Source organism: Rosa rugosa, chromosome 1 (genome assembly GCF_958449725.1).
Source record: "Rosa rugosa chromosome 1, drRosRugo1.1, whole genome shotgun sequence".
Classification (NCBI taxonomy): domain Eukaryota; kingdom Viridiplantae; phylum Streptophyta; class Magnoliopsida; order Rosales; family Rosaceae; genus Rosa; species Rosa rugosa.
The window spans coordinates 29,214,816-29,238,864 of record NC_084820.1 but is presented as its reverse complement, the minus strand read 5'-3'; the positions used below and the strand labels follow the sequence as shown (position 1 = coordinate 29,238,864).

General features: G+C 39.5%; 2 protein-coding genes and 1 pseudogene across 6 annotated transcripts; all 3 read right to left on the bottom strand.

The window, feature by feature from the left end:
• Positions 1 to 774: 774 nt before the first annotated feature.
• LOC133734740 (receptor protein kinase CLAVATA1-like) lies at positions 775 to 4,210 on the bottom strand (annotated as a pseudogene).
• A 9,177-nt stretch (positions 4,211 to 13,387) lies between these two features.
• LOC133724549 (chitinase 2-like) lies at positions 13,388 to 14,907 on the bottom strand. Its single transcript, XM_062151310.1, has 2 exons — positions 14,457 to 14,907; positions 13,388 to 14,309 (listed from the first exon to the last, which is right to left on the bottom strand). Exons 1-2 carry the CDS (start codon positions 14,521 to 14,523, stop codon positions 13,474 to 13,476), a joined length of 903 nt encoding a protein of 300 aa, XP_062007294.1. The 5' UTR covers positions 14,524 to 14,907; the 3' UTR covers positions 13,388 to 13,473.
• A 247-nt stretch (positions 14,908 to 15,154) lies between these two features.
• Positions 15,155 to 21,721, bottom strand: LOC133724548 (O-fucosyltransferase 38). Of its 5 annotated transcripts, none has more exons than XM_062151307.1 (11): positions 21,422 to 21,721; positions 20,534 to 20,612; positions 19,989 to 20,056; positions 19,497 to 19,585; positions 19,212 to 19,398; positions 18,237 to 18,365; positions 17,703 to 17,839; positions 16,782 to 16,995; positions 16,497 to 16,681; positions 15,806 to 15,901; positions 15,155 to 15,485 (listed from the first exon to the last, which is right to left on the bottom strand). In XM_062151307.1, exons 1-11 carry the CDS (start codon positions 21,599 to 21,601, stop codon positions 15,353 to 15,355), a joined length of 1,497 nt encoding a protein of 498 aa, XP_062007291.1. In that variant the 5' UTR covers positions 21,602 to 21,721; the 3' UTR covers positions 15,155 to 15,352. The 5 variants fall into 5 exon arrangements, 3 of the variants coding, with proteins under 3 accessions (XP_062007291.1, XP_062007292.1, XP_062007293.1); XM_062151308.1 differs by having other exon boundaries at positions 19,212 to 19,389; positions 21,422 to 21,720; XM_062151309.1 differs by having other exon boundaries at positions 15,409 to 15,545.
• Positions 21,722 to 24,049: the final 2,328 nt, after the last annotated feature.

The following is a 24,049-nucleotide window of genomic DNA, read 5'->3' as shown; positions in this document are numbered from 1 at the left end:
ATTCTTTTATTACTCTATGCATTTCATCGAACATTTGGTATGCACTATCAAATTCTGTTTTGATGAAGAATATGAGTTGTATTGCTATATCGAGTACATCTTATGGTGATTCTCTGTGTTCTACATGGTTTGTGTATAATTTTGCACATAATAAGCATTTCTAGGTTATCTTTTTGAGCTTTATCCGAAGAAATTTAGCTACATGTGGTATTATGACATATGGTGATCCATCAGAGTTGTAGTACTTTACCACAATCTATTATGCGCTGCATCATTATGGCACTTGATTGACTGGTTGAATTACAACATGCTGTACTTGCATAATTGTTAACGAAATAGATTCGATCAGTTCATGGTTTATTGTTGGTAAAACTGTTATGTTGTTAAAGCTGAATGAGAAGATGTTCAGTCCTTCCAAGTCAGATTAGTAATAGGAGATGTTCAGTCCTCCATTTCTCTGTTGCCAAAAAGCAGTCCATCCTTTGTTATATAGGAGAAGATCTCATGAGTCCTCCTTTATGTTGATTATGGAGATCTTCAGTCCGCCGTATGCTTTGTAGTGAAGAAATTTGAGGGATCAGAAGAAAATTTGATTTCAGCCTTAAGGTTCGGTTCTTTGTTATACACTTCAAGGCCAATTTTCATAATTATTGGAGGGTTCATTCATTGCTGCAGTTGACAGTTTTTCTAATTATATAAATGAAATCATATAGTTTATTTCAGCAGGAATCTTTTGCTGAGAAATAACAAAGGTGATCAAAGTAAGCAAGCAATATGTGCTTTTATGAGGAATGACTTGGTTTCATATCTATGAAAAATCTTGCTCGTAATTGTAAATATGCTAGCAGCCCTTCTAGAAGGAAGTAGAAGATGAAAAACAAAGCAATATTTCAACTGCTTGCTAGCCTTGGACTCTTATTATAGAGACTTCAACGTACTGCAGGGTATATCTGCACTAACATCTTTTATTCAATACACGTAATGTGCATAGCGCACAACATCTCTAAGGGTTTGTCATGCCTGGAACAGAAGGAGGATTAGTGAGCAAGTAGACAACTTCCCTCATTGTAGGTCTTGAAGAGCTGTGATTCTTGACGCACATCATCGCTATCTTGAACATATGCTCGACACCTGCCAATGGGAGCTCACTGAGCCTAGAGTCCACAACTGCAAGTACAGATGATGCGTTGGATGACTGAGGGATTTCTGATGTGGTTTTCCTTACCCAAGTTACTAGGTTCACAGCTTCTTCGACTAGTTCCACCACTGGTTTCCTCCCTGTTACTAGTTCCAGCAGAACCACACCAAAGCTGTACACATCGATTTTCTCATCCACTTGTAGTGTGCAACCGTACTCTGTTCGATCATACCATCACAACAAAAAGAGATTCAGCATTATAATTGAATCCTAATTACATGGTTGGTTTGTTACTTTATATATCATTTTCAAAAGAGTAAGATATAAATGATGACTATATGGTAGTGTTTGTGACATTGGCCTAGATAATTGAAATTACGCACCTGGGGCAATGTAACCAAAGGTACCAGCAAGCGAAGACATGCAATCTGTTGGTCCTTGAAAGTACTTGGCAAGCCCAAAGTCAGCAACATGAGCTTCAAAGTTAGAGTCCAGCAAGATGTTATGGGACTTTACATCCCTGTGTATAATCAGAGGCGAACAGTCATGGTGGAGATAACACAATCCCTTGGCAGCTTCCACAGCAATCTTGTACCTGATTTCCCACTCCAAATGCCCTCCATTAGGCCCACGCAAAAATTGTCCCAAGCTACCATTAGGCATGTACTCGTACAGCAACAAATTCGTGTCCTTGTTCGACATGTACCCCAACAGCCGCACTATATTTCGGTGCTTGATTTGTCCCAATGTTTTAATTTCAGCTGAAAATCCCTGATCCCTCTGCAGCTGTTTGATTGCAATATCACCACCATTTGGCATTGTCCCCCGGTAGACAACTCCAGCACCACCCCTGCCGATAATGTTCTCTGCGTTTAGACACTGGAGAATGTCCTCTATGTTGAGATCGAGCTGTACTTGGAAAACTGTTAGCTTCCAAGAGCCACATTTCTCTATCATTCTGATCTTCCTCGTCCTATAAACCCTGATAACCACATATATAAGAAGCAGCATGAGTAGCAAAGTTAGCAGAGCTCCGGTCAGTCCTACGGTGATGACTTTATGGTCTCGAGGTCGTGGGTGGTTATCAGAGCTGCATAACACCTTTCCCGGCGAACAAAGATTGGGATTTCCAGCAAATGAAGCGTTGTTGAACACTAAAAACTGACCTCCGGTTGGGAGCCTACCAGTGAAATTGTTATAGGAGAGATCCAAATTTGTGAGGCTCCTCATGTATATGAATTCCACAGGTATTGGACCTGTTAGCTTGTTCCTTGAGAAATTAAGAAACTCAATTGCATTCACTTTGCCTATCCCTCTTGGGATTTCCCCAACTAAAGTGTTTTGACTAAAATCTAGGAACGTTAGAGAGGAATAACCAGAGATTGAAGCCGGAATTTCACTACCAAAATTGTTGGTGCTGATGTTGAGTTTCACTAGCAATTGTAAACTGAAGATTTCCTCTGGTACTGGCCCAGAGAATCTGTTCATATCTAGTGAAAGAATTTGTAAATTCCGGAGATTTCCAATGGTAGATGGGATTCTTCCAGAAATTTGATTACCAGAAAGAGTGAGGATTCCGAGTGAGGTACCAGACAGCTGCATCGGGAGTTCTCCGGACAAGTAATTATCATTGATCTCAATTATGTTCACATGAGGTAAGCTGAAGATTCCGGCAGGAATAGTCCCGTTGAGTGTGTTTTTCTCCAATCTGATTTTGACCAGTGACTTGCACCGACCCAATGCCTCCGGAATCGGCCCAAAGAAGTGATTATCCATCAGAATCAACGCCCTCAACCTCCCTCCTTTGCACAAATCTCGAGGAATCAACCCGGTGAGGTGGTTACCGGTTACATCGAGGTCTTTGAGCCTTCCATTCCGGCCAAGACTCTCAGGTAGTTCAAATGTGAAGTTATTCTCCCAAACTTGAAGCACCTCCAGATGAGAAAGATCGCCGATGAAGTTGGGTATGGGGCCGTAAAGATTGTTTTTATACAGGTTGAGTAGGATAAGGTTCTTGAGCTCTGAGAGACTTTCTGGTATTTCTCCGGTGAGTTCGTTAATAGAGAGATCCAAGTCCGTCAGACTCACCATACCTGAAAATTCTGGAGGTATATAACCACTGAATTGGTTAATATTTAGAAACAACTCAACTTGCGTAGGTTCTTCAAAAAGCCTAGATTGACGGGAATCTTGCCGGTGAGGTTACAGCTGGTCATGTCAAGCACTTGCAAGGACTGCATCGTTCCCAACTCAGTTGGAATTCCACCGCTATAAGTATTGTAGTAACCAACGTACAATTCTTTCATATTCTTTAGCCGAGCCAAGCTGGAAGGGAACTTTCCGTCGAGCCCGATACCGTTGAGGCCCAGATACTCCAAGCTTTGAATCTCTGAATAACTATTCGGAATTTCTCCCCTGAAGTAGTTCCCGCCAAGATGCAGATATTTGAGCTTTTTGAGATTGACGAGCTCTACCGGAAGTGGGCCATTGTAGTTGTTATTATAGGCGTCAAGAACCTCAAGCTCTGTCATTCTGAGCGTCATTTCTCCGGGAAATTTTCCAACGAACAAGTTGTTGGAGATGTTCAAGAGCTTTAAACAAGTCAGGTTGGCCATCTCAAGAGGAAGCTTCCCTGTGAAGTTGTTGTCGGCAATGGTGAGGTTGACGAGTTTGTTCAGAAGCCCAATCTCTGCTGGAATCGACCCAAACAGAGGCAAACCGGACACGTTGAGAGCAACAACTCGTGATTGGTGGTCACATGAAACTCCAGAGAAGGAGCAGTAGTAATGAGAAGAGGGATCCCAGTTCTCTAGCCCTGAACCTTTGGGGCCAATCATGGCTTTCTTGAGCATCAACAGTGCGTCAAGGTCACCAACGCAGAAACAACATTGTGGAAGGAGAAGGAAAATGAAAGAAACGTGGAGGAGATTATGCCAAAAAGGGGAGCCTACCAGTACCATCCTTTTGTTACAGTATCAGTAGGGCACCTGGTTCGCTCTGTAATTGGAATTGTAGGAGGGCAGGTTATAGATCCTAGATTTCTAGTAAAGGATTGTGGACTCCCTAGTTTTTGAACTAGTTGTATATATAGGCCCCGTTCTACTTGGGGATTTCTTTTTTGTTTTCGTGATACTCACTAGTCAATCACATTACGGGTCATTAGCTATTATATTGGTCAGAGAAATTTTACGGAAAAGAAAAAGTTAGACATAAAGTACTTGATTAATAACGTTTTGAAATTGAGTAAATCGAACTCTCGTAGGAAGCTTCAAAGGTGGAGTATCTAGCAAACATAGTAAAGAAGTTAAAAGGCCTAATGGGAGACATTAGAAAAAAATTAAAGGTAAAAGTTTAGTTAAAGAGAGACTGATTAAAGTTGACCCAAATTAAAATGCAGTAAGATGCATGCAGTCTATGTTTTTGTTGACCTCGTGAACCTGATCATCATAGTCCGAATGTCATAGATTCCCCTTTGTTACTAAAAAGCAAGATGCTAGTCAGATCTTAAATCTTAAACATTTCCTTAATTTGTCTTTCCAACTATCAAACTACTGGAGTCTGATAACAATGTGACAGAAATGACAAAGAAAATGAAGAAAAATCCAAACCTTCATAAGTGGAGAGACTAACTGGAAAGATGAAAAGCAAAATTTATGTTTTTTTCAATACAAGGACCAGTAAATTAATTCACAACATTTACTAGTGGAGACACAACAGAAAATTAACTTTTGAAGAAAAAAGTCAAAAGTTATAAAAGAGGAGGAATGCCAATTAACCTTCCATCTGAACACTCATGGGATCAGAAAGAAACTAGGGAGAGAGTGTCGCTTCCATCAACCCCAGGTCATACATGAGATCAGAGAATGTATGGATCGATTCATCCTGAAGCCTAAATAATTGAGAGAAGAATCTTGCAGAAAACTGCTTTAAGCCAAGACATAATAAATGAAAGTAAACAGTACATGCACATAGAATAGCAGACTGGACACTTGCATGTATGTTGTTCCCAACTCAGAAGCTAAAGATACCACAGCGAAATCTTTGCAGTCTAAAACTGCATACCAAATGAAAGTTCCATTCTCGTTTTTAGGTGTACCAAATATGCAAAAACATCACAGAGTTACTAAATCACTGGTTAATATGTCTTAACTTACACACAAGTCAACATCTGAAAAAGGAAACTTTGATCACAACATCATTTGTCTGCTTAATCAGGTCAAAGACACAAACATCTCCCACTTTCAAACCATTCTGCCTTACAAACTCATTCGAGTACATCTTACGAAAATTATGAGTTGTGTTGCTAACTTGCTATATCCATTACAGTTTTGGACTTTTTGTGCATAATTGGCATGCTTGCTCGAAATGGTTGAATTACAATATGCTGTACTAGCATAATGGTAGCAAAAATGTTATGTTGTTAAAGTTGAACAAGATGTTCTGTCCTTCTATGTCGGATTAGTAATAGGAGATGTTCAGTCCTCCATTTCTCTGTTGCTAGAAAAGCAGTATCAGTCCTCCTTATATTGATTGTGAGAAGTCCTATCCTCCAACATTCAGTTGCCAAGTAAATAATTAAGCATAATTAAGCTTGTCGATTATGGAGATGTCCAGTCCTCCGAATGCTCTGTAGTGAAGAAGTCAGTCCTTCACACTTCAATTTTCTATACGATCGACACAAGAAGATGTCCAGTCCTCTAGTTGATTAGTAACGAAGATAGTTCAGTTGTTTTCACTTTCAACTAAGTGTTTGAGAAAAACCACAGTTTGAATTGACTTATATGTTTTTATCCTTTTGATATTTCATAGTTTCAGACAGTTATTTGAGGAAATACTGTAATTAATTAAAGTGCAGCAAGCTATATTACATTCATAAATTCGCATGACATGCATGTAAGGATTCATTTATAATGCTGAACCACTTTGGCTGTGTTTTTTGTGATGGTAAGTTGGGCAAGGAAAACCACATCAAAAATCCCTCGGTCATCCACTGCATCATCTGTACTTGCAGTTGTGGACTCCAGGCTCAGTAGGTTCCCATTGGCAGGTGTCGAGCATGTGTTTAAGATAGCAATGATGTTCGTTGAGAATCACAGCTCTGCAAGACCTACGATGAGGGAAGTTGTCTACTTGCACACTAATCCTCCTCCTCCTGCTCCAGGCATGATGTTGAGACCAAAATTCTCTTAGAGGTCCAATTCGATGAACTCCCAAGAGTAAGTGGTCGTCGTTTTTCGATTAAAGTTTGGAGTCCAGAGCAAAAAATATATATATACCACTTCATATGTCCACCAGATCAGCAGAATGATTTCATTAATTGATCAAAGGAGTTCAAAACAGAACGAGATAAATATGGAGGTAGGCCTAACTAAATTACACCTCTTGGTGTGATTGGCTATTTGGTCTGCGTGTTCTTTTCTTAAGGAATACATACAGTAGCCAACAAGAAATTGAGAATTTGAGATTAGCTTTGACTATAAATCCTTTGACGGAGTGCTCCTGTGGTGTTGGCTCCATTTGACGGCGTAAGAGCTATAAAAGATGTTCCGTTGAATACTTTGGCATTCTGGATCAAAGTCAGGGGCCTCCCTCTAGATTTCCATACTGATCGATGCCTTAGACTTATAGGCAGTGCTTTGGGACGGTTTCTGCAGAAAGATACCATTGAATTTGATGCTGGACGTATCCGGATTAGGGTGGAGATGGATTTGATGCAACCTGTCATTTTCCGGCCCAGTTTTACGATCGATGATGATGGCATTGATGTCGACCTCGACTTCTTTTTTGAAAATCTCTATGACCAGTGCAGGTTGTGGCTTACTGTTAGAATTTGTGGCTTTGAAACCACTGTTGAAATTTGGTGCGGAAACTTTAGGAGTAGTGGGCTAGGACAATGTGTTTAGAACTTTAGTTTTGGGAGCAAGAGTTTGGGAGAAGGAGTTAGAGGAGATGGTTGAGTAGTTAAAACAGAGGAGGTGTTTTGTATTAGAACAGAGGAGTTTTTGATAATTGATGGTTCATTGATTGATTAATTGCATAAAGCTTAGTACATATACATAGGCCAAGTCAACCGACTTGGTTCACCGACTTTCCTCATGTGGTTAATTAATAACCACACATTAATGGACAACACTACAACTTACTAGAAGATTAATTACACCATGACAAGTTGACAACACCACCGACTCAACATGTGATTAATTGCTAATCTCTTCACTTATAGATAATTCTAGACATTGTCTAGATCAATCCATAAGTTCCTAGACTAATCTAGGTAATTTGAGAACAGTTTAGAACACTCCAATGAGTATTACTGTTTTTACACTCCTCCTTAATGCTCATTGATGATACTCCGAGCAATCTCATAGTAATTCAAGTCTCGATCTTGGAAGTGCCTTGGCGAAGGTGTTCTCGCTCTTGCTTTCTTTTTCCACAGCCTTCCTCTGGCTTTCTTCTTCCATAGCCTTTCTCCGGTTTTCTTCTTCATCGCAACTTCACATCTTTTTGGTTGTGGACTCGGGAATACTCCTCAAACCAGGCCATTGCAGAGGCCGCAAACCCCCAACCCTGTTTGAGTCCGATCCCTCCACAGCTTCTCATTCCGATTCCTCCAGATACTCCACATCAGAACAAGAAGTTGATCAAAAAGCTCGGGAGGCATAGAAGTAGCTCTCTCCAGGAACCAGTCCTTCCAAGTGGCAGATGAAGACTGAAGATGGAACGGAGGAGCACCTAGGATCTCTGTAGAGAAGGGACACTGGCAGAACAAATGCTCCACTGATTCAATAGCATTGGAGCAGACAACACAATGCAGATCCCCCGAATACCCTTTGGTCGACAGAGCAGCTCGAGTAGGAAGGAGGTTCTGCATTGCCCGCCATCCAAAGATAGCAACCTTACTGGGGACTTTTGCCTTCCAAAGAGCCCTCCAGACCGGACCATACGGGTCTCCAACTGAAGTTGAAGCGAACTGGTAGCCCATGACAAGATCACAAGCTACCGTGCTCTAAATTGTTGAATAAAAATAAAAATTGTGCATTACCACCTGTTTTGCTACCTAGTGGAGAAAAGGTGCATATTGAAGCCACAGGTTCTTTGCCTCTGAGTACCGTATATTATATACATAATGTGTTGTTGTGCCAAAGTTCAAAGTTGATTTAATGTCGGTCAGCCGCTTGACAAGAGGTCTAAATTGTTCAGTAACGTTCTATCCTCATTGGTGTGTTTTGCAGGATCTGGCTACGAAGAGGACGATTGGTTTGGGTAAAGAACGTGATGGGCTATACTATTTGGTGGCACTAGCGACGGAACGAACCAGGCCTTCCATTACCACTCCTTCCCAATCATCTTGCAACCTTGCCATTTCCTCTACCAATCTTTGGCATAATCGCTTGGGTCATGTCTCATCTCCTTGTTTAAGTCACATAGCAAAGAATTTCTTGCATTTTTCCATTCAGCCACATAATAATTGCCATGTATGTCCCTTGGCTAAGCAGAGTCGATTACCATTCAGTTCTAGTTCTATTCCTTCTACACGACCATTTGAAATAATTCATTGTGATATTTGGGGTCGTTATCGACACCCTTCTCTTTCTGGTGCTTTTTATTTCCTTACTATTGTGGATGACTTCACCCGATTTACATGGGTTTTCTTAATGCGGCACAAAGATGAAACACAGCCACTTTTGAAGCGTTTTTTTGCCCACATTCTCACTCAATTTGACTCTCGCATTAAAACTTTCCTAAGTGACAATGGCAGTGAATTTATTTCACTTCGCTCTTTTTTTTCAAGATAATGGCGTTGTTTTCCAACATTCTTGTGTTACACGCCTCAACAAAATGGGGTTGTGGAGCGCAAGCATCGCCATATTATCCCGGTGGCTCGTGCTTTAAAATTTCAGGCTCATCTTCCTTCCCAATTTTGGGGAGAGTGTGTTCTCACAGCTGTCCACATCATCAATCGGTTGCCCTCACCCATCCTTTCTTACAAAACTCCTTTTGAGCTTCTTTACTCACACCCGCCTTCTATTTCTCATCTTCGGGTTTTTGGACGCCTAGCTTATGGCACTAATGTGCATCCCACTCATAAATTTGACACCCGAGCAATTCCTTCCATTTTCATTGGTTACCCGGTGGGACAAAAAGCCTTCAAACTGTTTAACTTATCGACTCAGAAAATTTTTACAAGTCGAGATGTTAGATTTCATGAAGATGTCCTTCCTTATGCCTCCACTCAGTCCACTCTTCCTTCTGCCCCGTTAGCCCATGACCCAGGCCCAATTCCACTTCTTACTAATTCCCTTTTTTATTTTAGTTTTGATTCCCAGGTCCCTCCCACGCCTCCTTCTTCTTCTCACCCTGCCCGTCCGTCCCCAGACGCCGCTCTTGGCTCTCTCTCTTTACCACCTCCGCCTCCTCCCATCCCGCCCCCAGCACCCCTTCGTCAGTATTCCCGCCGACCCAAGCCGCCTGCCCCACCACCCCTCGTCCTTCTCCACCCCTGTTCCTACCCCCCTGTCGTCCCCGGTGCCAGGATGATCACCATCCCCACCATCTTCTCCGTCTCCTCCTCCCTCGCCTTCACCCGACCCTATTCCAGACCCCCCACCGCTCCGTCGCTCCACCCGCTCCACTGCGCCGCTGGCTCGATTCGCCGATATCGACTTCTCCAAGCCTCAATTCAATGCTTGCACTTACCAATCGCCCTCCTTCCCGCCAGGTCCTACCAAAGGTACGCGGTATCCATTGGCAAATTATGTCTCCACCGCCTGGGCTCCAGAGATAGAGGGAGGAGCATTTGGTTTGTCGGTTGCATAAATCCTTGTACGGTCTGAAACAGGCTTCAAGGCAGTGGTTTTCTAGGTTTTCAGAAGTTATTCGGTCTGTTTTGTGCAATCTAGAGCATACTACTCTCTTTTTACCAGGAGGCAAGGCAAGTCTTTTACAGTCTTATTGATATATGTTGATGACATATTAATTACTGGCAATGATCCTGTGAGTATAGCTGATGTCAAGAAATTTTTGCATAAAACATTCCGTTTGAAAGATCTTGGCAGTTTAAAGTATTTTCTTCGCATTGAGGTTTCAGCATCTAAGAAAGGGATATTTATTTGTCAGCGCAAGTATGCGGTAGAAATTATAAAAGATGCAGGATTATTGGGTGCTGCCCCTGTTGACACACCCATGGAACGTGGATTAAAGTTGTCAGATAAGACTGAGTTACTCAAAGATCCAGAAAAGTATAGGTGTTTGGTTGGAAGATTGATTTATCTCATAGTGTCAAGGCCAGATATTACATATCATGTTCATATATTAAGCAGGTTTATGCATCAGCCTCGAAAAGCTCATTAGGAGACAGCTTTGCGAGTGGTACGCTACCTCAAGTCAGCTCCTAGTCAAGGCTTGTTCTTTTCCTCAAATAGTGATCTTCGGCTACGAGCTTTTTGTGACTCAGATTGGGCAGGATGTCCACTTACAAGAAGGTCTACTACAGGGTATTGTATGTTCCTAGGGCCTTCTTTAATTTCATGGAGGTCAAAACGCCAGAAAACAGTCTCTCTTTCTTCAGCTGAAGCAGAGTATCGTGCTATGACAGGAGCGTGCTGTGAATTGACTTGGTTACGTTATTTGCTTCAAGACTTGGGGATTTTACACCAGGAAACGGCATTGCTCTATTGTGACAACAAGGTTGCTTTACATATAGCAGCAAATCCAGTGTTTCATGAACGTACAAGGCATATATAAATGGATTGTCACTATATCAAGGATAAAATCCAAGATGGTTCAGTGGAGACACGGTTTGTGAGTTCTGGAAATCAACTGGCTGATGTTCTGACTAAAGCTCTTGGCAAGGAGGACTTCGAGCTTATGATTCGCAAGTTGGGTGTGCAGGATATCCACTCTCCAACTTGAGGGGGAGTGTTGGAAAGTAGAGCAAAATTAGCTTGGTATAGCTGTCAACATTTAACACATTCACTCTGTATCATCACATTGATTCTATGTTATTAGGCATTAATAGGGCTAGAATAGTTTTCCTTTTTGTATCCTAGAATCAAGCTGTATTCTTGTATATATGTTATACTGATCAATAGAGCAAGATATCTCTCCAGCAAATCAGTCTTTGTTGTTTTACAACCTTAAGGCTTAAATATCTGGTCTCTCTAACGTGAAAATATTAATGTCGCGCCTTTGTCATCCCTTCCTATCCTCATGGTATCGTCAACATATCTGTAGTAATCCTATGGTTTGACTGATCAGGAATCTGGCGAGCTAAAATAGTGATGGGGATGATCATTTTGGATACCTTGTAGTAAAACAGATATACGGAGCCGTTCGAGAGCGGACGTCCGCAACCCAGAAAAAGTGCGGACGTCGCTCCTCCGACCTTGATCGAGCGGCGACGGCGCGACGCGGCTTGCCGGAGGGATGCTGGGGGGCGTGCGGAGGGGTCTGCGGTCCGGTGGAGTCGCCGGTTCTGCGGTGCTGCACAGAACCTGCAACTGCAGGTGAGGTGGCTGCCCAGAAACCGGCAAGCCCGACTTCCTCCGACCTTGAACGCCGCCCAGAAGAGGTCTGGGACGCCTCCGGCCAGCCCCGCGCCGCCGCCGCCTGCTGCATCGACGTCCGCACTTTAGCGAAAGTGCGAACGTCCGCTAGTGCGAACGTCCGCTCCTGATCGGGCCTCAATAGATATATATATATATATATATATATAGACACACACAGAGCAAGGATTGAAGAGGATATCCGTGAAGTAGTAAAAATGCGGGTGAATGACGTGTCAGCTAGCCAACAAACTCAATTTTGATGCGGGTCCCACATACATCATCTTCTCTCTCCCTCTCTCTCTCTCCCGGTCCGTCTGAAGAGGATTTCCTTTGTTCTGTTTTTTTTTCTTCTCTGCCCCAATCTCATCTTCCAAATCTCCCTGATTATTAAATTTCAGATGTCCCAACCCTCCTCTGTTCGGTTCTATCTCTTGATTTCCTTTGCTGCTCTTTCTTTCGTCTCTCTCCCTTCACTCGATCCTTTCCCCACTCATGAAATTTCAGATTCTTCATATCTCAGATGCACATCTTCTTCAACCTTCAGTTTAAGTTTAAATGAAACAGTTTAAGTTTAAATGAAAATTCGCCCAGTAATCGGAACTCTGATTTCGGCATCATATCGTTAGTCCAACATGGGCACGACGGTGTTATAGCTGCTGCTCATCTCGGTCTCTCTGTTTTTTTTTTTTTTTTTTTTTTTTCAATTTTCTTTGGTTCCCTTTTTACCTGGCAAGTTCTTGCGTGGTGGTCTGTTGGTTCTGAAATTTGGTTTGGGGCAATCTCTTGCTTCTCTGGTTGGGATCTGATATGCTATGCTTGCGTTGGGCTGGTTGTTTTCCTACCAAGATCCACTGAGTTAACTCGTGCTCGCTGATAAAGCCATCGACGGGGTCGACATCAATCTTGGGGAACAACAAGACCAACGGCCATTTGGTGACATTGAACGTCTCCATGAAATCCTTCCACTCATGTTGGAACTCGCGCGGCGGTGGGGGCGGAGTCTCGATCCATTGTGCATTGAATCAGAATTGCATACATGTCAGTCTATATATATGTATATGCATGCACATATTATTTTTGATTTCAACCAGCCACAGATCGATCATATATAGAACATCCAATTCACGCATAACAATATCATCAGATGAATCAAAACATATGAGTATGTAGCTATTAGATAGCTAGCTTATTAGTATATTCAACTTTGAATTTTAGAGTTGGCGCTGCTTTTTCGGGGGCTCTGGTGCTGGTTGACTTCCCAGTTGTTGAGCTTAAGTGCTTAACTGCTATTCCAGGATTAGTAACTCTAGTTTGACGTGTCTCCAGGTTGCTGTTAGTTGTAATAATACTACATTAATTTTGATGTCCCGATCCCTAGACCTAAATTTATTAAAACATGCGATTTGTATTAGAAAAGATGGTTATGTAGGAAATCTATGTTTTGCTTGTACTCCAAGAACTCAAAATACAGCACCTTGTGGAAGAGGAACATATCAATTTCTGCTTGTTAGCAACTCCTTTTCTGTTAAGCTCTTAAAACTTAAATGACAGCATGTCATTTTGGTTGGATAGGTTCTACGTACAGTTTGAAAATCATGATAATGCTTAGACCTTTCTGATAATTGCCTTGCTACCTTTATTGTAGAAGATATAATTTATTCCATATATAGAACCTATTAAGGGAGGTTCAAAATAATAGAGATAAAGCAATCTATCACAACTTCTGATATTGTAAGCTTTGTACATTACAAAGAAACCAAAGGATGCATGCAGATGGATCGATGGATGTTACACAGATGTGCTAGTAGAATTGAGCAAGAAAGCCTGTGATTTCCTCTCATAGTGATACTTATTCTCAGAAGAAGCATCAGCTGAGAAGATCATCACCCCATTAATTAGGAATCCATTTTCCTCCAATAGGCTTAAAGCATCAAAGAAAAGATCGCCCTGAATTCCTCTTCCGTTCACTTCATAGGCTGGCAACAGCTTTGTCTTGTCAAATTGGTTGGCTCGTAGCTCGAAGGCCTTCAAATATCCTTTCGGAGTCTTTACCTTGTCAGTGTAGAACTGGTGATTGACATAGTCTATGGCATGTCCATAACCCTGATAGAGTGCAATGTAAGGCGCAACTGTGCTGTAAAACGGTGCAATGCTGGCCACGGAAATGACACCCTGGTCTTTCAAACGTGTGATAAGCTCGCCAATGCAATAAGCAAAATTAGCATTGGTTTTAGAACTGTTGCGGAACTTTTCGTAGTCTATGTCAATGCCATCAAGATGGTAAGTGGTGATGATGGAAGTGAGAGATGAGACGGCATTACTTATCCATTTTTCGGAGTTTTCTGGGATGTACCAGTGTAAAGTTTTCGTGCCTATACTCCAACCAGACAGGCTTACCATGACTTTTACGTTAGGGTGGACTTTTTTTATAGCTGCAACAGACATTGGGGTTAATTCAGGTATCCAATATGGTGAAAATTTTCCGTTTTGGAAGTTGCCTGCTTCATCTGCATCAATAGCAAAGCCAAGTATGAAATGAAAGTCGATTCCATCATTAATTGGTACATCGTCAAATGATACCGAAACACCAGTGGCTCCAATGTACTCCATCATCACCTTCCCTCCTGAAAGCACAGAAGATAGGTAGGTAATCCATTCAGCCAAAATAGATGGATCAAATAACAGCTAATTTTGTACCTTAGAAAGCAGTACAAAAGCATATTTATGTCTCTTCTAATCAAAAATCAATGCCATATAGTTTGAATACCTACCATAGACTTGTTGGAAGATGAATGCAAATCCGGCAACAAAAAGGAGAGAGAGCTGAAGCTGAACCATCTTGCTTTAGTTGCTAGCTTGAATGAAGATGAAGACAATTAAAGGGAAGCTGGTGTTTATAAGTTCATCTCACTTGTCGTTATGCCGGCCTCCAGTACGCACAATTGGCATAAGCTGGAACAAGACTGGTATTTACAATGACTGCAAGATGTCTGAAGTTTACAAGATTGCATCTATGTTTGTTTATTGTCACTAGGAACGAGTCAAAGAATTTGCTGGTTTTTCTTCTGTGATATTACCAAGGTTCATGCCAATGATGTTGTTCTTAATTTGTATCTAGCCAACGCCAGCATCTCTCTGAGCCGTAAGCATTGATTGAGATTGGTTTGTTGGATTGAGATTCCAGACTACTTGACAAGAACCTTTTGTTTTGGATCTAATTGTAGCGGCCAAATGGAAGTAGTGATTAGTGTTTTGAAGAAAATAATCAAGTTTTATATAAAATTATAGTCGGATATTTGCAACAAGAATGTTGTTTTGAGGCAACTCTAATCTCAGTGATGCTCAAGTCATTGCATCACTTGGTCACCAGAAAGGCTCATGGACATTTTGACAAGGTTCCGAGCCTCTACTATTCAGGCAAAAGTGCATCACGGTCAAGAAACTAATATTCAGCAGATACCCAAGACTATGCACAAAGGAGAATATCAAGATAGCTTGATTGCCAAATGGTGATACCATTTTGCCATAGGCTCAGTCTGGCTCAACAAAATTTTGCATAAATGTATACAACAATGAATATATTGTACAGGTTCTAAAACAAAAAGAATGAATATTGACTATGTATATATTCTACACTGAATCTACATGGAAAAGGTTGAATATTTAATCAACCCAAGTGCTTTTTTGAAGCACATATACACTCAGGGTAAGGGTTTTCATAGAAAGATTCTTCAGTTCTCAATCGTGCTCGACCTTTCATTTCTGGCAGTGGCCCTCTTCTCCTCCTTGGGGCTCCTTTCCTGTCAATTTGGTATACCATCATGTTCCTTGACAACTTGTCTTAAAAACTTGCATTTTATCTGGTGCACATGTGCATGTGCGAGTGAGAACATCAGGTAAAAGTTCTTAATTCTTTATATTTCCCTGCTAACTTGCTAGAAATTTTCTCTCTACAGAGATGAATGACAGAATAACTATGTTTGGCCCAAATTCCCGATTTGCTTCAAAGTGGCTTGGTCATTTGGGTTTCCACTTTTGCAAACTCACTAATGACTAGCAATTCTTATAACTCTTCCTTTTATCCCTTGAAATAATAACAAAATGTTTTCAGCATAGTTACCTATTTTTGTGCATGGTCTGTATAATATGTGACAGCGAAGATCCTTCTGTTTGTTGTCCATTTTCCAGCATATCAAAAACTTCAACAAGTCCTTTCCTACGCATAAACACAATAATCAATGATGATATGCTACAGAAGCGAGATACGAAACACAGAATGGAAGGAAAATATAATGCAGCAATGGCTTCAGAGACTACAAATCCTATTGATGAAAGGCAACAGGATTTAGCATATACAGATCAATAAGAAGCTGACAATATAAGAAACAAAGTCAAGCGAACATATATGAGCCGTCATCAGTAAGAGTAACAGAAGAATTAAATTTAGATTAATTTTTCAAGAAAAAAAATTGCTCTGGTAATGCCAACAGATACCAGCTTCCTGCAAAGAAACTCTATGGAAACAGAACTTCTCAAAGAATCCACTCCAAAGAAACTTATAATTTAGTGTATTAATGGGCTGATAGAACAATCAGTTGATTTGATTCTGGTCTCCTATGATAGTCTAGGGACCTCTAAAGTTCACCAAGAAACCACAAAAAAAAAAATAATAAGTATATAAACAGGCATGTTTTGAACAGATCCTGAAAAGCAAAGAAGGATATTGACGTTTGAAGTACTTTCATATTGGAACATACCAAGACAAAAGCAAGAAATGAGAGAGACCATATTCATCTATTAAGGATATCTACCTATCTGGAGTGATCGTTTTGCGGTGACCTAAGAATCTGCGTTGGCCCTCAACAGCTCTTGCCATGTTACCAGAATATGATGGGACAAACACATCACTTTCAACTGAGATCACATAATCAAGAGCTGCAGTTTGAGATGCATGATTAGTAAATGCCTTTAGTTCCTCCTGGGTCGCAAGTGTTTCCTGTCACACACCCGAGAACAGTTCATAATTGCACCTTAGAATGTCCTCAAATCAAACTACTTTGGCAATACAAAAAAAAAAAACTACGAAACTGACCAACCTTGAAAACTATATTTGGAAAACGGGATGTGAGCTCCAAAAGGCGAGTACTACCACCATAGATCTCCCCAGCTGCAATATATATTAACGATGATGGTGGATAACCGAGAGCTCGAAGAAATATGCCAATCTCCTTGGGAGTTAGTGGACAGAAGCCACCTAGTCTCTGCTCAGTAGAGTTAATCTTTTTAACTTTCCAGTGATTTGTGTTCTCCCTAAAATATTGACATTAAAAATTTAAGCAGATACCTAGAGAATGATAACAAGACAAAAAGTACCATAACCAAAAACAAATGTTTCCTCAAATGAGAAATTGGAATCAGTCTGATGAACATTAACAGCTATGAAGTCCTCTGCCCAAAAATATTGAAGGTATTGAGAATCATATACCCTTCATCCCAAAAATTCAAAGTGAATTTTGGTTTAGAAAAGTTTTCTGGGAGTTTGTTTTAAATTGAAATATGAAACTTTCTGAAATACATAATCATTTACTTGTCTATATGATGAAATGTTCTTTCAAGAAAAAGGGTTAACCAATAAAGAAATGCATTTCCCGCTCAATAATTTCCAGCCCTTATGTTAACCTAGGCACAATCAAGAAAAGCACTTCCCCACTCAAATAAGTTTTACCAAAGATCTCCATAGAAAATGTATGCAGAAGAAAATAATCATTTAAAACTAGTATTTTCTGGGTAATAAATTGACCCTAAGAAAGTAATACCATCTGATTTGTCATTCAGCAAAACTCAATATCTTTATGACATTCTAAGTAGATATCAAACCTACAACTGAATCACAAAGTACAGTGATGACCCAGAATCGACAAAAAGGGATCTTTCCAAACTCTGGCCATGTAGACTTTAGAGGGTTGATTGGTCTCAATTGCATAGATATGTACATGCACAAGGACAAAGTTTATTACCTCATTACTCTTAGTTCCTCGGATTCCTCATCAGTCAAACCATAAGAACAACCAGTAAAAGACAACATGTCTTTCTCATATCTCAAATGAAGAGCAATATATTTTCCCCCACGTGCTCTAAGCCGCTCCACCAGCTTCTGCGGTGTCAGCGTCATGCATGCTCAGAACCTAATATAACAGTAAGCCCCATAGGAGACCTCTTAAATGCATTAATATTGAATGGAAACATATATGTTGGATGATATACATCGTGTTTTGTTGCATAGCAATCTGGATTTATATTATAGCTTGAAATGCAATCTCAAATTCTGAACGCAATGTGACAATTGCACATTCCTACGTTAAAAAGCACTCATGAATCATGAGTTCATGACCAATCTCAACCTTAATCTAACATATATTGCGAACAGCTTCATTAGCTTGTAGACTGTAAACTTCAATAAGGAAAGTCTGAATTAAATTAGCAATAATGATTTTTTTAATAAGAATGGCCGGCGATAAATGATCAAAGACAAAGCAATTCAAATTTCAAACCTTTCCAAAGCTCTCAATTGGGGGAGAGAAACGGAGCGCTTGATACAAGGCACGGCATCTCAACCTCTGGATATCAAGAGGAAGATCATTGTTTGCAAGTCGAGAATCTGATTTTGCAACATGAATCACCTAGAACAATTTGAATCAGTATCTAAGAAGCAAACATAGAGTTGAAATATTTAAGTCACTGAACAGCATTTAAGAACTTAGAATCAAAGCACATAGGTGCAAGTGCAACTACATTTCCTATACACTGAATATGAGCATGTCCAAAGACATAAATTACAAAATGGGAAAACCCCTTTGCAAGCTGTTAATGACAAACTTTATGAATGGCAGCACTGCTTTCTCAAGACAGACAAAACCACAGATTTTGCTTTACCTAACATTTAAATAAATGTATTTAGCAAAGTCTGTTAGTGATGGGAGCCTGGCGCACAAGGGCACATGATAGATCAAAACCATGCAACTGCCAACTGCTCAATAAGATAAACTTTAATTTGATATAAGTATGTTTTATGGTTCCCCTTTTATGTTATGATTGTGATATGTGGAGCAGTGCAATTAATAATATAAGCTTGGAACTTGCACAGTGATAATGATCATTGTATGGTATCACTGACCCATACTAACTACAATTTTGTATAACTGAATCCATTTTCTTATCCTCTGTCTCTTTTTTTTTTTTTTTTTCCCGGAATGAAAAATCAAGTCAGAGCTAAAGAATAGAAGTTAATTACCATAAAAATCAAACAATTAAGTTGATGAGCCTTTTCTAGAGCATGATTGATTAAGTAAATCAATATTGATTATAAGCTTAATATTAAAATGAAAAATCATAATTATAAAGGCTTAAATCGTAATATGGAGAATCAGAGGAACTAATCCAACATCACTGAGACAAAAGTTGCAGCAAGGTGCTCAATCTAGAATCAGACTTTTGTTTAGGGTGTTGAACTGCATAATATCAGTTACCTGATATTCTTTCCATAGCTGTGTCATGTCTTCATAGTAACTGGTGCTAGCCCAGGATGTGAAATGCTTCCTCGCCCGAGGAACATTTGCCAATTCCTGTGGGAGCTCCTTGACAATCTTGACATCTTCTTGCAGAGTTTCAATGAAGTGGAGTTCATCAAATATATCTGAAAATGTACTGTGCATACTAAGAAAGTTCAGTCAAAAGAATGAGATGCTAAAATGTTAAATAATAAACTAAAGCACTCAAAAACTGTTAGAAGGAAATAGAGTAATTGTAACAACCTCGAGTCATGCCAGAATGAACGTTTATCCAATTGAGGAATGACCAAGGTCGCATTCATAATGCGTGCCACAGCCACCATATCTGCAATCTATCAAAAGATTACCATTTACCATTACATAAATTCACCAAAAAAAATATTTATAAAAAGAAAAATAAATAGAAACAACTGACAGAAATCCATTGTTTGCAGCAGAGAAAATATTGAGGAAGCAGTAACATGAAAGGAATAGGTCTATACAGACTGATTTTTTTTTTCTGTCAGTGTACAGTGGGAGCTTCTGCAGTATTTCTAAGCAAATTATTGTTTGTACTGATACCGTAGAGAGTATAGAGGCTAGCAATTACAATAAATTGTGTAATGGGAATGTATATGTAAGCTCTGTCAAAAAGTTACCGATATGTGATTATGAGTGCAAGTAGACACAACTAATAACCAAGAATTCTGTAGCCCAAACAATAAAACATGAAAAATATGGATCTCAGTAACATACGCCTGTTCGCATCTGATTTAGTCCTCCATTACTCCTCACAGTCATGTAGTGGTCCCATCCAGCGGCAGCTGAAATTGTATATAGTATTTAGACAAGAAATCACTAGAAGATAGAAAGAAACAAATAGCACGAATATGCATGTTCAGACACATGTGCAACTATCTGGTTTAACTAAAGAGTGTAAGAAACACCACAAGACTCAAAAGATGCAGGCCAAAATGAATATCTTGCATGCATGTGCTAACATGACTGTGTTTGTGTGTGTGTGTGAGAGATTAATGGTGATGTACTAAGATTAAATAACCAAGAAAAGAAATTACTGCATTACCAAATCACCTCACTCTAATCAGTAAAATGGCTGTTGTGTGTGTGTGTGTGGGGGGGGGGGGGGGGGGGGGGGTACCATGATGATCATGGCAGAAATAAAGACGCAGAGAAATAAGTACTGTGAATGTGTTTTAACTTTCCCAGCATGACATACGGGGTAGGATCCATTACTACAGTAAAGATATAACATATAGCAAAAAAACATCTATGATTCTTACCTTTATATCTAGAAGTCGGCTTGACACATGAGCGTAAACCATAGCTAGGAGGGGCATCCCAAAGTTCTGCATCTGGCATCTGCATAATGGAAACTTAATGCCGTTTTTAGAAAGAAAACAAAAAGTTGAGGACAGGCGAAGTTATTTAAAGATTATGTAGTTAGCTACAAGGAAGGGGAAGAAGATGCTAATGAACTGACTAGAAAGCCTTATTTAATGGCGAGTAACCATTTCATAAGAAAAGAGATATTCGTTATTATAATTTATAGTTTGAGAAGAAAGGGTTGGGGACCAGGGGAAACAAACACGAAAAACAGTTACCCTTCATATATTAGGAAAATGAAAAACAGTAGCTAGTGAGAACACACTCACACATGCTTAATGAAAATAATATAGAGAGATTTCCAAATTCTAGAGCAGTACGTAATGCGTTTAGCACAGTACTCATATGAGAACAATGCCTTACTGATGTGGCACTAAAAATATGTTATTGGAAGTCCAATGTATTCTTGAATGTGTGCCTTTTGCAGCCTGTTTTAATCTGTAGTGTTGCCAAATACCATCAGCCTAGTTTCACCCAATTGTAGCTAAAATGGGCAATACCTCGATTTCGACTCTCTCACATATAGCAAGGTCCTCCCTAAAGAATTCATTTGAGTTTTCAATCACAACAAAATGAAACTAAAGATTGAAACTTTGTTCCTCATTGTCCCCAGTTAATACATAATCAAATAAGAAATTCACAAATACTCACTACCCTCAACCCAATGAAGCTATAAACATAAACACAATGACCCAGTTCCTAAAGGATCAATCTTCACCGGATTACAAACCCAAATAAAGAAAAATTCAAAAACCCAATTCAAGTAAGAAGCGAGGGGATGATACCCGGTCAGTTTGGGAATGTTCATCGAAGAAAGGCTGTTGCTTTTGCTGATCGTCGAGCAGATGCCATTGCCTTGTGTAGAAGATGAAGACCAAAAAGAAGAAGGCAAAAATGAGGATTAGGTTGAGTTTAATGGCGTGTGGAGATGGTGGTCTGGGTCTGTGATAGCCTCTCTGTACCATTTTTGGTTTCAGCAACAGATCTCTACCATCCTCGTCTTTCTTCTTCTTAAAGGCGACAAGCGTCTAGTGTAGTTGAGCAATACGGTTCCATCGGTTCGTGTTTTTCTTTTTGGTACTAATCCAAAAAACTGTACCGTAAATTCGATTAATTAACCATATATTAGAACAAAAACACACATAAGCAAGGTTAAATTTTTGACAAAATGATAATAATATTCCCATCTTAGGTTACTAAATGACTAGACTCCAAACACACTTTATGGATGTGGATAATTACGTATGAAGTTATTTCATAGAATGTGGTGAAAATTGCTGCATATATATTTTTTTTTTGTTAAATTTATTTTGTTTTTCTTTTATTTGTGAATTGATCATTTTGTCTTTCTCAAATATTTCAGTTTAAATATTTTTTAATATTTAAGGGATATTTTGGTAAAATGTTATGTTTCGGCTGACAAACTCTCTTCTCTTAATAATAGTATAGATGGATAAATCAGGTCAAAGTAATTCATTGTGTTAAAACAGTCAAGTTTATGACCTTATATTAAAACAGTCCATAAGCTTATGACTTTATGTTTAATTAGTCCACTTAATGACATTTTTATTCTGATTCTTAAAGCCAGTGACATGCAATTTGACATAGCCAGTTACCGTGACTTGGTGAATTCAGAAGATGCCTAAAACTTGAATTGCTACAAAAGATCTATAAAAGTAATGTTTTATTAAGGAAAACTAAACATAAGTGTCACCATAAAAAAATATAAAAAGCTAATTGATTTTTTTTTTTTTTTGAAAGGAAAAGCTAATTGATTTAGTAAGCTGGAGTTCACAATTGGCCAGTGACATGGCCAGTCTCTTGCATTTTAAGTCCTAAACAAATTTCTAAAACTCTAAATTTGCAGAGATCCAACTGTGCCTATGTTCTGCTAATGTCTTGATTATATGAGCTCTATATTGCAAAATATCTTTCTTGCTGAGTTTCTTCGGAATCCGCTCATCTTTCAAAAGTTTCTCCATGTAGTACATCACAAAAATTCCACAATCCAATTTGTTTGCCATAGAAAAATTCAAGTCAAGGAATTTGAACTGTATAACAATAAAGTGACATTTTAAAGTATTGTATACTTACGAGGTTTCTTCTTGTGAAATGAGAAGATCATCAGTGACTTTGACGGTTACATGATCAGTGATATGGCCAGAGACTTGAGGTTAACAGTGACCTAGATATAACAGTGACTCAGCAAGTGACACGTGATTGACAGTGACTTGACTATTGACTTGTGATCAACATTGGACATGACCAATGACTTGACTACTCCTTTATACATCATAAGATGTTTTGATTTTGACCGCAACCTTTCTCATCTGTAACGCATGTACTACACTCTAAAGCTTTGATCGTAGGAAAACGAGACATAATTTACCTGGTCCCGAAAGCAAATTGTAGACCTTTTCTATGCTGTTCTGGGAGGGCTGGGATAGTTTGGCATCATTATAAAGGCTAGAATTTCTTTTCAATCGGCACCAAAGATGGTAAAGTACGTTCCACTTCAAAAATAAGGTGCAAAACTGTCTTAAGAGTGTACCTCATTTACTGTATTTTTCCAAGTTAAGAGGATCAGAGTGCTGTACTCAGACTTCTCATTATTTTCGAAGGACTAAGAGCTTCTCATATCATCTGCAAATTCATTTGACTACATTGAAGGATTTGTTATAATTAACAGAACAGGTCTTCTCAATAACTAGAGGTCTTCCTTCAATCCTAAAGATCCAATTCAAGCGAGCCAATTTAACTCAGATGGAAAAAACACTCTACTGCCTAGAAATGGCCAAATACTATAACCCAGAATAGCTGATGTCATGCATGGATCAAGTGAGACACTCCAAGCGGGGGAAAAAAAAAAAGAGTATATCCGACAATTAACGAAGAATGGAAGCCCCAAGAAAATTCAGAGCCAAAGTTATAATTGAGGGGAGTAGCTGTTCGAGGCGACCCAAAACCCTAATTGAATGTAACAACAAACTAATCATATTATTCGGAATTACCTGCTCGAACTGTTTCTCGCATCCAACTCCAAATTCTCCTCTTAAACCAAATCCAGCCTGTCAATCTGCACTACTATTGGTTCCACTTGAACATTGCTCACAGATGCGAGCTGTTAAATCATACCCAAAAAAAAACACATAAGTATTAAACTCCTCATTTCATTTCCTTCTAATTTTCACTAAGCTTAAGCTACACCTATTCGAAAAGTGAATTATATCAAATAGGTAACAAAATGAATGCAGAATTAAGAATCACCAACCACTAGTCCGAGTCCTAAAAGAGCAACGGCGCCGAGAGGCAGAGGTCGTAGCTTTCGAAAATTATTTAAATTTTTGGTTTTTCAAAATTTGTCTTTCAAGCTAGTCAGTAGGATTAAACTAGAGGTCGTTCGAATGGAGGAT

Excerpts from the sequence above, each read along its gene's own strand:
- LOC133724548 (XM_062151307.1), bottom strand. The coding sequence starts at position 21,601 with ATGGTACAGAGAGGCTATCACAGACCCAGACCACCATCTCCACACGCC. Across the intron at positions 16,996-17,702 it reads GAGGAACTAAGAGTAATGAG|GGAGAACACAAATCACTGGA; the intron begins GTAATAAACTTT and ends TCAATATTTTAG. Across the intron at positions 15,486-15,805 it reads CAGACCATGCACAAAAATAG|GAAAGGAGCCCCAAGGAGGA; the intron begins GTAACTATGCTG and ends CCAAATTGACAG.
- LOC133724549 (XM_062151310.1), bottom strand. The coding sequence starts at position 14,523 with ATGGTTCAGCTTCAGCTCTCTCTCCTTTTTGTTGCCGGATTTGCATTC. Across the intron at positions 14,310-14,456 it reads CATCTTCCAACAAGTCTATG|GAGGGAAGGTGATGATGGAG; the intron begins GTAGGTATTCAA and ends CTGTGCTTTCAG.